Source organism: Dipodomys spectabilis, unplaced genomic scaffold, assembly GCF_019054845.1.
Source record: "Dipodomys spectabilis isolate Male_0828 unplaced genomic scaffold, ASM1905484v1 ptg000124l, whole genome shotgun sequence".
Lineage (NCBI taxonomy): Eukaryota > Metazoa > Chordata > Mammalia > Rodentia > Heteromyidae > Dipodomys > Dipodomys spectabilis.
The window spans coordinates 541450-556857 of record NW_024870801.1 but is presented as its reverse complement, the minus strand read 5'-3'; the positions used below and the strand labels follow the sequence as shown (position 1 = coordinate 556857).

Genomic DNA, 15408 nt, shown 5'->3' with positions numbered 1-15408 from the left:
GGGCCTCTGTCCACCTGTCCTGACTCAGGGCTGCCATTTCCCCAGCTTAAAATGGGCTGCATGGACCGAATGGCATGACCCTGCAGCTCACGGGTCTCCGGGCTCCGGCCGACCTGCAGGTGGCACTAGTGGAAGGCAACGTGGAGGCGTCAGGGCCAGTTCCAGAGCTCAGCCGGGTGGTGGAGGAGCTGGAGTGTTAGGCCCTAGGCCTCTCCGGGCAGCTCAGCTTGGGGAGGGAGTCCACACAGCCGCAGGCGTAGCCAGGGCAGGGCCAACAGCACGGAGCCACCGGCGGCGGCGCTGGGCGCTGGGCTGTGATGCTCAGCTGAGAACATGGTTGTCCTGTGCAGCATTTGGGAACTGGAAGAGGAGCAGCCACGGCGCCCAGCACCCCCATCATCCACGTTCTGTCTGACCTGCGCCAGGTGCTCCTGGACTCCTCACGGGGGCGGGGCTCCAAGACCAGGTCCTGTCACTCAGGGCCTTGCCTCTTTTGGATAAAGAAAGCATGGCCATTGGAGCCTGGGCCCTGGGCCATGTGGACCCTGCGAGGTCTGTAACCCCAGGGCGGCGTGCAAGCTCCCACTGGGGCCCTCAACACGCCCCCCCCCTCCCACCCCCACCCCACCCCCCTACCCGCCCCGGAGATCCGTCCACTCTCCTTCCCCCGCCGGCTGCAGAGTCTCAGCAGGGCTAAAGCAGACATCTACAGAATAACACCTCCCTCGCTCCCGCTGACCAGGACAGCCTCCGAAGCCACCCCTGGGCAGCCCTCTGGGTCTGGGGCCTGTGCTCAGGGCCACACCCTGCCCTGAGGCTGGCCAGGCGACAGGATGGAAGGATGAGGGAAGGGTCCCGGAGCAGCCTCTTCTCACCCTGGGCTCCACCAGATGCCCCCCACTGCCCCAACACAGTGCTGTGGAAACCCATCAGAAGTTACAAGGCAGCTAGGAAGCTGGGCACTGGTGGCTCACACCTGTAGTCCCAGCTACTCAGGAGGCTGAGATCTGAGAGCTATGGTTTAAAGCCAGGCCAGGCAGGAAAGTCCATGAGACTTTATCTCCAATGAACCACCCCAAAGAAGCTCAGGGACAGTGTCCAGGTCCTGAGTCCAAGCCCCAAGACCAACACACACACACACACACACACACACACACACACACACACACAGGAATAAGCAGGGCAGCGTCTCCTCTCTGGAATCTTCTGGGGCAAGGATTGTCAGTGTTCACCTGTTCCCCTCTGGGTTGTTGGTTGCTTTTTTAAGTCAGTTTAAGCTGTGTTCTGACACAGCCCGTCTACCTCTAGTTCACATTTGTAAGTCACTGTGGGTTGTATGTGCTTATTAATTTTTCTGTCACCTTAAAATATACATATAGTACACATTTTATTTTTTCCTTTTTCCTAAACAGTTGCAGGAAGAACTGACTCATCCCAAATAATTTTAGTGATAGAGCTTTCAATAAAAAATAAGATTTCTCTGGAATTTGTTATTAAATAGATACTGGCGTCATTAGGCACTTAAATATATATTTGTGTAAAACCGAATTCAGAAATCCTTACCCAGAAGACCATCAGAGACCATCACCAATGTAAAAGCAAAGGAGTCTTTATTGCAAGCTCCAGCTTGGTCCTCCATGCACCCGGTAACTGGTGACGCCAAGAGGCCCCGAGCCCAGGGTTATAGTCTTTTTATATACTTTTTTAGGGAAGGCAGGGACTTTGTATACATCATAGCATCTTACAACAAATTATTACACATCGTGGGAAAATCATAATACAATTCTATAGTGTGACTGGCGCACTACAAAGCAGAAACAGATTGTTGGTTAGATCAGAGGCTGACGCACTGTAAACTGGTTGGCTGGCACCACAGCGAGTCTCAAGGAGATGCGTGCTATACTGCAGGGTTCCTTTCTCAAACAAACACCACCTGTGGCCTGACTGCGGGGTCACCCTGCCCTCCAGCACCTGCCTGCCTGCGATTTTCCCAAGGATTGTTTATGTTCCTAGTGCCCGAGAATTGCTTCTTCTGTTCATTCCCAGGCCGGGCTCATGGTCAGCTGCATAACTCATACCTCAGAAGATGACCGCTAGCTCAAGATGGAGTCACTCAGGCCTCAGACTCTTCATTTGCATCCTCAAGCAAGAACATGAAAATGTGCCTTTTTGGTGGAAATGTTTTCATATGGCTTTAAGCAAAGAAAACAAGGGGAACAACACTGAGAAAATGGTTTTATACCAAAGCCTTCATGCGTGGATCACAGAGTTGAAATGTTTTCATTAACTACCGGTAATTGGTTGCTAAAAAGATAATTCAGCATTGAAAACAATCTCTTATAAATTAAAAGGAAACATTCTTTAAGCAAATGTTTTAATTTATGAGGGATTCTATGTATATGTAAATGTATATCACAGAAATATGCCAGATATATGTATTATATGTGTGTATGTGTGTGTATATATATTATATTATGTTATGTACATCCTTCTTGCTAAAACACAACCTCTTCTTTGAAATTTGTAAAATCAGAGAACATAAAATGATGAACTGGTCTCCCAGGTTAAAACCCTTTGGGGCTTGATCTGCCGCTTTCAGTGCCGTACACGCCCAGCACGTGCCGAGTCCTGGGATCTATCCCCAGCATAAAAAATAAAATTCAACATCGTGTCCTTCTTGTTTCCAGTATTCATCGGCTCCCTTTATTCCCAAGTGCGTGAAGCCCTGTGCTGTGCCTGGGTCTCTGAGGGCCCTTTAGTGGCTCCTTGGCACCACTGTTGTGTGCTCCAAACGCAGGTGGTAAGACTTCCTTCAAGCCGGGCGCCCGCGGCTCGCACCTGTAATCCTATCTACTCAGGAGGCTGGGAGCTGTGGTAGAACATTGGCCTTGAGCACAGAGAGGCTCAGGGACAGTGCCTAGGCCCGGAGTTTAAGCCCCACAAATGACAACAGCAACAACTAAACAAAAAGACTTCCTTCAAGCCTGAGCTACAAGGTGGTGCCCAAGCCTGACTGGGGATGGACTCTCGGCCCTGACCGTGGGGATGGGGTCCCGATCCTGACCGTGGGGATGGGCTCTCGGCCCTGACCGTGGGGATGGGCTCTCGGCCCCGACCCCGACCGTGGGGACGGGCTCTCGGCCCTGACCGTGGGGATGTGGCTGTTGGAATCAGGAGCCACGGGATTCCCTGTGCCGCTGTGGGCTCCTTTCCCCTGTCCTCTTCCTCTGCTCCTGGCAATGAGCCTTGGGGTTTGCCCTGGGGCTGTGTAACCGCCCCGCTCTGCGGACCACCCGCTGCATTAGAAGCAGAGGCTGGCTTGTGCGGAGGGAGGGAGGATGCTGTTAGGAAGGACACCCGGTGGCCCTTACGCCGCGGCTGCCCGGCTTCCAGCCAGGCCAGGGCTGACGGGAGCGGTACAATGGAGGCCAGTTTTTTCTGACTGTTTTGGGAGAGATTTCTCTGGGGTTTGCAGAGTCTCCGGAAGGGAGGTTCAAGGCCTGGCGGGAGGGGGGTTACAGGATGGGGGCTGTGCAGAGGGCCCTGGGGGGAAGAGGGCTGGGGTGGGTCCTTCGGGCTGGGTGCTGGCCACACAGTCCCCAGCCACGTCCCTCCAGGGCTGGCCGCCACCCTAAGGGTGCGCTGGTGACATGGAGTGGGAGCCACCGCCAAACCCCAACTCTGCGCTTCCCTCCAGGATCCCCACTTCCTCAGGACCCCAGGGCTCTGCCCCGCACCCTAGCACTCTTGCCCCGGGACTTGTGTGCTGAAGGGAAGGTGCAGAGCAGAGGGGAGCCTGGCGCCGTCCATGTCCAGGGAGCGGGAGCCAGCCCCGCAAAGCCCCGTCTGAGAAGGAAGCTGGGGGGACACCGTCTGTGTGAGGTCTGCTCCCCAAACAGGAACCCGAGACCAGGAACTCCTCCCCTCCTCCCCACCCCTGGCCCCTCCTCCCCAGCCCCTCACCCCTTCTCCCCCTACTTCCTCATCCCACCTGAGCTGCCCCTCTGGCTGGAAATGAAGGTTCAGGAGGAAAGGGCAGGGGGACCCTGAGCTCTGCCCTCCCACCTTGCCTGCCCTGCCCAGGGGGTGGGAAAGGGAGGTGCAGGCCTGGGTGGGGTGGTGAGGGGGGGCTGCAGGGCAGGGGCGGGGTGCGGGATGAGGGGCGGGGTGCGGGGTGAGGGACGGGGTGCAGGGTGAAAGGCGGGTGCAGGGTGAGGGGCGGGGTGCGGGGTGAGGGGCGGGGTGCGGGGTGAGGGGCGGGTGCAGGGTGAGGGGCGGGTGCGGGGTGAGGGGCGGGTGCAGGGTGAGGGGCGGGTGCAGGGTGAGGGGCGGGTGCAGGGTGAGGGGCGGGTGCAGGGTGAGGGGCGGGGTGAGGGGCGGGGTGAGGGGCGGGGTGCAGAGTGAGGGGCGGGTGCAGGGTGAGGGGCGGGTGCAGGGTGAGGGGCGGGGTGCAGGGTGAGGGGCGGGGTGCAGGGTGAGGGGCAGGGTCAGGGGCGGGTGCAGGGTGAGGGGCGGGGTTGCGGGGTGAGGGGCGGGGTGAGTGGCGGGTCCAGGGTGAGGGGCAGGGTGAGGGGCGGGTGAAGGGTGAGGGGCGGGGTGAGGGGCGGGTGCAGGGTGAGGGGCGGGGTGCGGGGTGAGGGGCGGGGGTGAGGGGTGGGTGCAGGGTGAGGGGCGGGGTGAGGGGCGGGGTGAGGGGCGGGGTGCAGGGTGAGGGGCGGGGTGAGGGGCGGGTGCAGGGTGAGGGGCGGGTGCAGGGTGAGGGGCGGGGTGCAGGGTGAGGGGCGGGGTGCAGGGTGAGGGGCAGGGTCAGGGGCGGGGTGCAGGGTGAGGGGCGGGGTGCGGGGTGAGGGGCGGGGTGAGTGGCGGGTCCAGGGTGAGGGGCAGGGTGAGGGGCGGGTGAAGGGTGAGGGGCGGGGTGAGGGGCGGGTGCAGGGTGAGGGGCGGGGTGCGGGGTGAGGGGCGGGGTGAGGGGTGGGTGCAGGGGTGAGGGGCGGGGTGAGGGGCGGGGTGAGGGGCGGGGTGCAGGGTGAGGGGCGGGGTGAGGGGCGGGTGCCGGGTGAGGGGCGGGGTGCAGGGTGAGGGGCGGGGTGAGGGGCGGGGGTGAGGGGCGGGGTGCAGGGTGAGGGGCGGGGTGAGGGGCGGGTGCCGGGTGAGGGGCGGGGTGCAGGGTGAGGGGCGGGGTGAGGGGCGGGGTGAGGGGCGGGGTGCGGGGTGAGGGGTGGGGTGAGGGGCGGGGTGAGGGGTGGGTGCAGGGTGAGGGGCGGGGTGAGGGGCGGTGTGAGGGGCGGGTGCAGGGTGAGGGGCGGGTGCAGGGTGAGGGGCGGGGTGAGGGGCGGGTGCAGGGTGAGGGGCGGGTGCAGGGTGAGGGGCGGGGTGAGGGGCGGGTGCACGGTGAGGGGCGGGGTGAGGGGCGGGTGCAGGGTGAGGGGCGGGTGCAGGGTGAGGGGCGGGGTGAGGGGCGGGGTGAGGGGCGGGGTGCGGGGTGAGGGGCAGGGTGAGGGGCGGGTGAAGGGTGAGGGGCGGGGTGAGGGGCGGGTGCAGGGTGAGGGGCGGGGTGCGGGGTGAGGGGCGGTGTGAGGGGTGGGTGCAGGGTGAGGGGCGGGGTGAGGGGCGGGGTGAGGGGCGGGTGCAGGGTGAGGGGCGGGGTGAGGGGCGGGTGCAGGGTGAGGGGCGGGTGCAGGGTGAGGGGCGGGGTGAGGGGCGGGGTGAGGGGCGGGTGCAGGGTGAGGGGCAGGGTGAGGGGCGGGTGCAGGGTGAGGGGCAGGGTGAGGGGCGGGGTGAGGGGCGGGTGCAGGGTGAGGGGCGGGTGCAGGGTGAGGGGCAGGGTGAGGGGCGGGGTGAGGGACGGGTGCAGGGTGAGGGGCGGGTGCAGGGTGAGGGGCAGGGTGAGGGGCGGGGTGAGGGACGGGTGCAGGGTGAGGGGCGGGTGCAGGGTGAGGGGCAGGGTGAGGGGCGGGGTGAGGGGCGGGTGCAGGGTGAGGGGCGGGGTGAGGGGCGGGTGCAGGGTGAGGGGCGGGTGCAGGGTGAGGGCCGGGTGCAGGGTGAGGGGCGGGTGCAGGGTGAGTGGCGGTTGCAGGGTGAGGGGCGGGTGCAGGGTGAGTGGCGGGTGCAGGGTGAGGGGCGGGGTGAGGGGCGGGGTGAGGGGCGGGTGCAGGGTGAGGGGCGGGATGAGGGGCGGGGTGAGGGGCGGGGTGCGGGGTGAGGGGCGGTGTGAGGGGTGGGTGCAGGGTGAGGGGCGGGGTGAGGGGCGGGGTGAGGGGCGGTTGCAGGGTGAGGGGCGGGGTGAGGGGCGGGGTGAGGGGCGGGTGCAGGGTGAGGGGCGGGTGCAGGGTGAGGGGCGGGTGCAGGGTGAGGGGCGGGGTGAGGGGCGGGTGCAGGGTGAGGGGCGGGTGCAGGGTGAGGGCCGGGTGCAGGGTGAGGGGCGGGTGCAGGGTGAGGGGCGGGTGCAGGGTGAGTGGCGGGTGCAGGGTGAGGGGCGGGTGCAGGGTGAGGGGCGGGTGCAGGGTGAGGGGCGGGTGCAGGGTGAGGGGCGGGGTGAGGGGCGGGTGCAGGGTGAGGGCCGGGTGCAGGGTGAGGGGCGGGTGCAGGGTGAGGGGCGGGTGCAGGGTGAGTGTCGGGTGCAGGGTGAGGGGCGGGTGCAGGGTGAGGGGCGGGTGCAGGGTGAGGGGCGGGGTGAGGGGCGGGGTGAGGGGCAGGGTGAGGGGCGGGGTGAGGGGCGGGTGCAGGGTGAGGGGCGGGGTGAGGGGCGGGTGCAGGGTGAGGGCCGGGTGCAGGGTGAGGGGCGGGTGCAGGGTGAGGGGCGGGTGCAGGGTGAGTGGCGGGTGCAGGGTGAGGGGCGGGTGCAGGGTGAGGGGCGGGTGCAGGGTGAGGGGCGGGTGCAGGGTGAGGGGCGGGGTGAGGGGCGGGTGCAGGGTGAGGGGCGGGGTGAGGGGCGGGTGCAGGGTGAGGGGCGGGTGCAGGATGAGGGGCGGGGTGAGGGGCGGGGTGAGGGGCGGGGTGCGGGGTGAGGGGCGGTGTGAGGGGTGGGTGCAGGGTGAGGGGCGGGGTGAGGGGCGGGTGCAGGGTGAGGGGCGGGTGCAGGGTGAGGGGCGGGGTGAGGGGCGGGTGCAGGGTGAGGGGCGGGTGCAGGGTGAGGGGCGGGGTGAGGGGCGGGTGCAGGGTGAGGGGCGGGTGCAGGGTGAGGGGCGGGGTGAGGGGCGGGTGCAGGGTGAGGGGCGGGTGCAGGGTGAGGGGCGGGGTGAGGGGCGGGTGCAGGGTGAGGGGCGGGTGCAGGGTGAGGGGCGGGGTGAGGGGCGGGTGCAGGGTGAGGGGCGGGTGCAGGGTGAGGGGCGGGGTGAGGGGCGGGTGCAGGGTGAGGGGCGGGTGCAGGGTGAGGGGCGGGGTGAGGGGCAGGGTGAGGGGCGGGGTGAGGGGCGGGGTGAGGGGCGGGTTCAGGGTGAGGGGCGGGGTGAGGGGCAGGGTGAGGGGCGGGGTGCGGGGTGAGGGGCAGGGTGAGGGGCGGGGTGAGGGGCGGGTGCAGGGTGAGGGGCGGGGTGAGGGGCGGGGTGAGGGGCGGGGTGAGGGGCGGGTGCAGGGTGAGGGGCGGGTGCAGGGTGAGGGGCGGGGTCAGGGGCGGGTGCAGGGTGAGGGGCGGGTGCGGGGTGAGGGGCGGGGTGAGGGGCGGGGTGAGGGGCGGGTGCAGGGTGAGGGGCGGGGTGAGGGGCGGGGTGAGGGGCGGGGTGAGGGGCGGGTGCAGGGTGAGGGGCGGGTGCAGGGTGAGGGGCGGGGTCAGGGGCGGGTGCAGGGTGAGGGGCGGGGTGAGGGGCGGGTGCAGGGTGAGGGGCGGGTGCAGGGTGAGGGGCGGGGTGAGGGGCGGGGTGAGGGGCGGGGTGCGGGGTGAGGGGCGGGGTGAGGGGCGGGGTGAGGGGCGGGTGCAGGGTGAGGGGCGGGGTGAGGGGCGGGGTGAGGGGCGGGGTGAGGGGCGGGTGCAGGGTGAGGGGCGGGTGCAGGGTGAGGGGCGGGTGCAGGGTGAGGGGCGGGGTCAGGGGCGGGTGCAGGGTGAGGGGCGGGGTGAGGGGCGGGGTGAGGGGCGTGGTGCAGTGTGAGGGGCGGGGTGAGGGGCGGGGTGAGGGGCGTGGTGCAGTGTGAGGGGCGGGGTGAGGGGCGGGGTGAGGGGCGGGTGCAGGGTGAGGGGCGGGGTGAGGGGCGGGGTGAGGGGCGGGTGCAGGGTGAGGGGCGGGGTGAGGGGCGGGTGCAGGGTGAGTGGCGGGTGCAAGGTGAGGGGCGGGGTGCGGGGTGAGGGGCGGGGTGCAGGGTGAGGGGCGGGTGCAGGGTGAGGGGCGGGGTGAGGGGCGGGGTGAGGGGCGGGGTGAGGGGCGGGGTGAGGGGCGGGGTGAGGGGCGGGTGCAGGGTGAGGGGCGGGGTGCAGGGTGAGGGGCGGGTGCAGGGTGAGGGGCGGGGTGAGGGGCGGGTGCAGGGTGAGGGGCGGGGTGCAGGGTGAGGGGCGGGTGCAGGGTGAGGGGCGGGGTGAGGGGCGGGTGCAGGGTGAGGGGCGGGTGCAGGGTGAGGGGCGGGTGCAGGGTGAGGGGCGGGGTGAGGGGCGGGTGCAGGGTGAGGGGCGGGGTGCAGGGTGAGGGGCAGGGTGAGGGGCGGGTGCAGGGTGAGGGGCGGGGTGAGGGGCGGGTGCAGGGTGAGGGGCGGGGTGCAGGGTGAGGGGCGGGTGCAGGGTGAGGGGCGGGTGCAGGGTGAGGGGCGGGTGCAGGGTGAGGGGCGGGGTGCAGGGTGAGGGGCAGGGTGAGGGGCGGGTGCAGGGTGAGGGGCGGGGTGAGGGGCGGGTGCAGGGTGAGGGGCGGGGTGCAGGGTGAGGGGCGGGTGCAGGGTGAGGGGCGGAGTGAGGGGCGGGTGCAGGGTGAGGGGCGGGGTGCAGGGTGAGTGGCGGTTGCAGGGTGAGGGGCGGGTGCAGGGTGAGGGGCGGGTGCAGGGTGAGGGGCGGGTGCAGGGTGAGGGGCGGGTGCAGGGTGAGGGGCGGGGTGCGGGGTGAGGTGCAGGGTGAGGGGCGGGTGCAGGGTGAGGGGCGGGTGCAGGGTGAGGGGCGGGGTGAGGGGCGGGTGCGGGGTGAGAGGCGGGTGCAGGGTGAGTGGCGGGTGCAGGGTGAAGGCCGGGTGCAGGGTGAGGGGCGGGTGCAGGGTGAGGTGCGGGGTGAGGGGCGGGTGCAGGGTGAGGGGCGGGTGCAGGGTGAGGTGCGGGGTGAGGGGCGGGTGCAGGGTGAGGGGCGGGTGCAGGGTGAGGGGCGGGGTGAGGGGCGGGGTGAGGGGCGGGGTGCGGGGTGAGGTGCAGGGTGAGGGGCGGGGCGCTGGGCGGGGCTGCTCAGGGATCGGCGGGGTGGTGGGCGGGGCCGCTCAGGGATGGGCGGGGCTCTGGACAGGTCCCACAGGGGTCGGGCTGGGCTGGGCGGGGCGGTGGGCGGGACGTCTCGGGGATGGGCGGGGCGCTGGGCGGGTCCCTCAGGGACGGGGCGGGGCAGTGGGCGGGGCCGCTCAGGGATGGGCGGGGCGCTGGGGCAGGCGTCCCTCTGCTCTGGGAAGGCTCTGGGCCCGGACACCCTGGCAGGCAGGCCGCCCTCCTCTTTGAGACCCAGGGCACAGACTAAGAGGCGAGGACCGAGCCTGGACGGCAGCACCCAGGCCCCGTGGCCGGAGCAGCGCCGGGACCCTCACTTGTGTCTGGGGCAGGACCCCATCCCAGCACCCCAGCACCCCAGCACTCGGCCTGCATGACCTGACCACAGATGCAGTGTGGAGGGCGTCAGGACAGACGGACACGTGGAAATGCTCCCTGCCAGGTGCCCACTGAGCTCCGTCCTCTTCCTCTTCCACCTCTTCCTCCTCCCGCTGAGGCGCTGGGGATTGAACTCAGGCCTCCAGCCCCAGCGGATTTGGGCTCTGCCTCCTGAGGAGCCGGGATTACAGGTGTTTGCTGGACGGCCGTCTTCTCTCAATGTAGGGTGGGGACGTGACGTTTCCCGGGGACTGTGACAGCACCTTCCCAGTTCCACGTTTCCCATGTGAGAAACCAGCGTCATCTTCAGCATTGGCTAATGAATTCATTAATTCTTCTTTCTGATGAGTCCTCCTCAAAGCCTGTTTCTAATGAGTTTGTCCCTCCTCCCTGTGGCCCCCTCTTCCATGCCCTGTGGGGTCTCCTTAGAGGTGCCTTGGAGCGATGGAGCAGGTTTGCAGCCCTCCCGCCCCTCCCTCTCCTCCCCTCTCCTCCTGAATCTTGCCTTCCCAGAGTGGGGTATCCTGGGGGACTGGGTTTTCTCCAGAGCCCCGGGTGACGCTGCCTGGGGCTTGTCTTCCTCTTCAGAGGAGTCCCCGTGGCCGCTCGCTGCAGCCCTCCATCCCTCCTCCCCGGTGTCTTGACAGACTGCGTCTCTCAGGACAAGCAGCCGTCATGAAGATTGTTAAACATGACAATTACCACCTCTGCTCCTTTCTGCCCAGCGTCTGTTCTGGGGTGGAGTGGGCACCAGAGGCCCTCACTGGCCGTCTGCAGCTGTGCTTCTGAAGCTGCCGGCCCGAGTCACACAGTCTTGTCTTCTGGGAGGTCACCCCCTGCCCCGCGGGGCCCGCGGCCTCGCTCAGGCCAATCTCGGGCACAGTCAGTTCACGTGGAGTGTCCACGGCGATGTGACACGCCACACCGGAGTCCCACAATGGCAGCTCTGCGTCCCAGCCTCCTCCAACGACACCACGGGACCAGAGAGCCAAGCACCTCAGATACCGTTGGCCGCACTCCTGACAGGACAGCGCAGGTGGAACACAGAGAACATTCCACTAGGACCAAACCAGTGCCCGCGCCAGGAAGCCCCGTGGGGGCGGGGAGGGGCAGGGGACTGTGGAGGCATGGAGGACTGAGGAGGGGTGGAGAATGGAGGAGGGATGGAGGACTGAGGAGGGGTGGAGGACCTGGGAGGGGTGGAGGATGGAGGAGGGGTGGAAGACATCTGAGGGGTGGAGGATGAGGGAGGGGTGGAGAATGAGGAAGGGGTGGAGGATGGAGGAGGGGGGAGGAGGGAGGAGGGAGGAGGGGTGGAGGACTGTGGAGGCAAGGAGGACCTCAGAGGTGTGGAGGACCTTGGAGGGGTGGAGGAATGTGAAGGCATGGAGAATGGAGGAGGGAGGAGGGGTGGAGGACCTCAGAGGCATGAAGGACCTTGGAGAGGTGGAGGAATGTGGAGGCGTGGAGGATGGAGGACCACGGAGGGGTGGAGGACTGAGGAGGGGTGGAGGACCTCAGAGGCATGGAGGACCGTGGAGACATGGAGGCCGTGGAGGCATGGAGGCCGTGGAGGGGTGGAGGAATGTGGAGGCATGAAGGATAGAGGAGGGGTGGAGGACTGAGGAGGGGTGGAGGAATGTGGAGGCATGAAGGATAGAGGAGGGGTGGAGGACTGAGGAGGGGTGGAGGAGGGAGGAGGGGGGAGGAGGGAGGAGGGGTGGAGGACCGGGGAGGGGTGGAGGACCTGGGAGGGGTGGAGGATGGAGGAGGGAGGAGGGAGGAGGGGTGGAGGACTGGGGAGGGGTGGAGGACCTGGGAGAGGTGGAGGAGGGAGGAGGGAGGAGGGGTGGAGGACTGGGGAGGGGTGGAGGACCTGGGAGGATGGAGGAGGGGTGGAGGACCTGGGAGGATGGAGGAGGGGTGGAGGACCTGGGAGGGGTGGAGGATGGAGGAGGGAGGAGGGGTGGAGGACCGGGGAAGGGTGGAGGATGGAGGAGGGAGGAGGGGTGGAGGACCTGGGAGGGGTGGAGGATGGAGGAGGAAGGAGGGGTGGAGGACCGGGGAAGGGTGGAGGATGGAGGAGGGAGGAGGGGTGGAGGACCTGGGAGGCATGGAGGACCACGGAGGCGTGGAGGGCTGCAAGCTCCGACAGTGACACCTGGCCCCGGGGGTTGCAGTGTACATGTGTATGTTGCAAACGACCCCCGTGCTCAGGGGCTGAGCGTGGCACAGGCTATTATGGGATGGTCCTCTTACAGACCCCGAGGCTTTGTAAACATCCGCTGTGGAGTTCTGCCCCCTTCCTGTGACCCTCCCAGCTCTCCCGGGGCGGACAATCCACTGCACACTGGGCACAGCGGCTGAGTTGGTGTCTGCGCTATGGCCTACCTTGGGCTCAGTGGCCTGTTGGGCCTGGTGCCCGTGGCCTCCTTCGCGTGGGGGTGAAGGACCGTCTCCCCTGCTCTGGGCCTGGCCACAGCCCTGGAGTCCCAGCTCAGACCCTTCCGCTTGGGTGAGGGACAGCGCGGAGCCCTCCTTCCTCAGCCCCCGCGCCCCACAGAAGGGTGGAGACGCAAGCAGCCCTGGAGTGACCCCGGGAGTTCTCAGAAGCCTGATGTCTGCCACGACACCCACCACATCTGACACCAGCCTCCGAGGAGTTCCAGGTCGCCAGGAACCCCTGAGAACTGCCTGGAGCTCCCCCAAATACAAACACCTGTGCCCCAGCCTGCGCCAACGGAGTGAGGACTCTGCCAGCTGAGGCAAGCGTGGGGCTCCGGGCTGGCTGGGAGTACGGGAGCACGGGGGAGCATGGGAGCATGGGGGAGCACGGGGGAGCACGGGGGAGCATGGGAGCATGGGAGCACGGGGGATCACGGGGGAGCATGGGAGCACGGGGGAGCATGGGAGCACGGGGGAGCATGGGAGCATGGGGGAGCATGGGGAGCACGGGGGAGCATGGGAGCACGGGGGAGCATGGGAGCACGGGGGAGCATGGGAGCACGGGGGAGCATGGGAGCATGGGGGAGCATGGGAGCATGGGAGCATGGGAGCACGGGGGAGCACGGGGGAGCATGGGAGCATGGGAGCATGGGAGCATGGGGGAGCATGGGACCATGGGGGAGCACGGGAGCACGGGGGAGCACAGGAGCATGGGAGAGCATGAGGGAGCACGGGGGAGCATGGGAGCATGGGAGCATGGGAGCATGGGAGCATGGGGGAGCATGGGAGCATGGGACCATGGGGGAGCATGGGGGAGCATGGGGGAGCACGGGGGAGCACGGGGGAGCATGGGAGCATGGGGGAGCATGGGAGCACGGGGGAGCATGGGAGCATGGGGGAGCATGGGAGCATGGGAGCACGGGGGAGCACGGGGGAGCACGGGGGAGCATGGGAGCATGGGAGCATGGGAGAGCATGGGGAGCACGGGGGAACATGGGAGCATGGGGGAGCATGGGGAGCACGGGGGAACATGGGAGCACGGGGGAGCATGGGAGCATGGGAGCATGGGGGAGCATGGGACCATGGGGGAGCACAGGAGCATGGGAGAGCATGAGGGAGCACGGGGGAGCACGGGGGAGCATGGGGGACCATGGGGGAGCACGGGGAGCACGGGGGAGCACGGGGGAGCATCGGAGCATGGGGGAGCACGGGGGAGCACAGGGGAGCATGGGGGAGCACGGGGGAGCACGGGGGAGCATGGGAGCATGGGGGAGCACGGGAGCACGGGGGAGCACGGGAGCATGGGAGCATGGAGGAGCACGGGGGAGTACGGGGAGCATGGGAGCATGGGGGAGCATGGGACCATGGGGGAGCACGGGAGCACGGGGGAGCACAGGAGCATGGGAGAGCATGAGGGAGCACGGGGGAGCATGGGAGCATGGGAGCATGGGAGCATGGGAGCATGGGGGAGCATGGGAGCACGGGGGAACATGGGAGCACGGGGGAGCATGGGAGCACGGGGGAGCATGGGAGCATGGAGGAGCATGGGGAGCACGGGGGAACATGGGAGCACGGGGGAGCATGGGAGCACGGGGGAGCATGGGAGCACGGGGGAGCATGGGAGCATGGGGGAGCATGAGGAGCACGGGGGAGCATGGGAGCACGGGGGAGCATGGGGAGCATGGGGGAGCATGGGAGCACGGGGGAGCATGGGAGCACGGGGGAGCATGGGAGCACGGGGGAGCATGGGAGCATGGGAGCATGGGAGCATGGGGGAGCATGGGACCATGGGGGAGCTTGGGGAGCACGGGGGAGCATGGGAGCACGGGGGAGCATGGGAGCATGGGGGAGCATGGGGAGCACGGGGGAACATGGGAGCACGGGGGAGCATGGGAGCACGGGGGAGCATGGGAGCACGGGGGAGCATGGGAGCACGGGGGAGCATGGGGAGCACGGGGGAGCATGGGAGCATGGGGGAGCATGGGGAGCATGGGGGAGCATGGGAGCACGGGGGAGCATGGGAGCACGGGGGAGCATGGGAGCACGGGGGAGCATGGGAGCACGGGGGAGCATGGGAGCATGGGAGCATGGGAGCACGGGGGAGCACGGGGGAGCACGGGGGAGCATGGGAGCATGGGAGCATGGGGGAGCATGGGACCATGGGGGAGCACGGGAGCACGGGGGAGCACAGGAGCATGGGAGAGCATGAGGGAGCACGGGGGAGCACGGGGGAGCATGGGGGACCATGGGGGAGCACGGGGAGCACGGGGGAGCACGGGGGAGCATGGGAGCATGGGGGAGCACGGGGGAGCACAGGGGAGCATGGGGGAGCACGGGGGAGCACGGGGGAGCATGGGAGCATGGGGGAGCACGGGAGCATGGGGGAGCACGGGAGCATGGGAGCATGGAGGAGCACGGGGGAGTACGGGGAGCATGGGAGCATGGGGGAGCATGGGAGCATGGGGGAGCACGGGGGAGTACGGGGAGCATGGGAGCATGGGGGAGCATGGGAGCATGGGGGAGCACGGGGGAGTACGGGGAGCATGGGAGCATGGGGGAGCATGGGAGCATGGGGGAGCACGGGGGAGTACGGGGAGCATGGGAGCATGGGGGAGCATGGGAGCATGGGGGAGCACGGGGGAGTACGGGGAGCATGGGAGCATGGGGGAGCACGGGGGAGCACGGGAAGCACGGGAAGCACGGGGGACCATGGGGGAGCATGGGGAGCACAGGGAGCACGGGGGAGCACGGGGGAGCACGGGGGAGCACGGGGGAGCATGGGGAGCATGGGGAGCATGGGGGAGCATGGGGGAGCATGGGAGCACGGGGGAGCATGGGGGAGCACGGGGAAGCACAGGGAGCACGGGGGAGCAGGGGAAGCACGGGGACCATGGGGGAGCATGGGGAGCACAGGGAGCACGGGGGAGCACAGGGGAGCACGGGGGAGCACGGGGGAGCATGGGGAGCATGGGGGAGCATGGAGAGCACAGGCAGCATGGGGGAGCACGGGGGAGCACGGGGGAGCATGGGGGACCATGGGGGAGCATGGGGGAGCATGGGGAGCATGGGGGAGCATGGGGAGCATGGGGAGCACGGGGAGCACGGGGAGCATGGGGAGCACGGGGACCATGGGGGAGCATGGGGAGCACAGGGAGCACGGGGGAGCACGGGGGAGCATGGGGAGCATGGGGGAGCATGGGGAGCATG

At 68.1% G+C, this 15408-nt stretch overlaps 1 protein-coding gene across 1 annotated transcript; it reads right to left on the bottom strand.

Moving 5' to 3' along the window:
• Nucleotides 1-203: 203 nt before the first annotated feature.
• LOC122115672 (basic proline-rich protein-like) lies at nucleotides 204-13567 on the bottom strand. The gene is given in 9 exon segments (XM_042689074.1): nucleotides 204-431; nucleotides 5287-5483; nucleotides 5579-6161; nucleotides 6532-6993; nucleotides 6995-7468; nucleotides 7470-7844; nucleotides 10521-10775; nucleotides 12148-12544; nucleotides 13479-13567. Coding segments are annotated over 9 exon segments (3060 nt in total).
• Between the last annotated feature and the right edge of the window lie 1841 nt (nucleotides 13568-15408).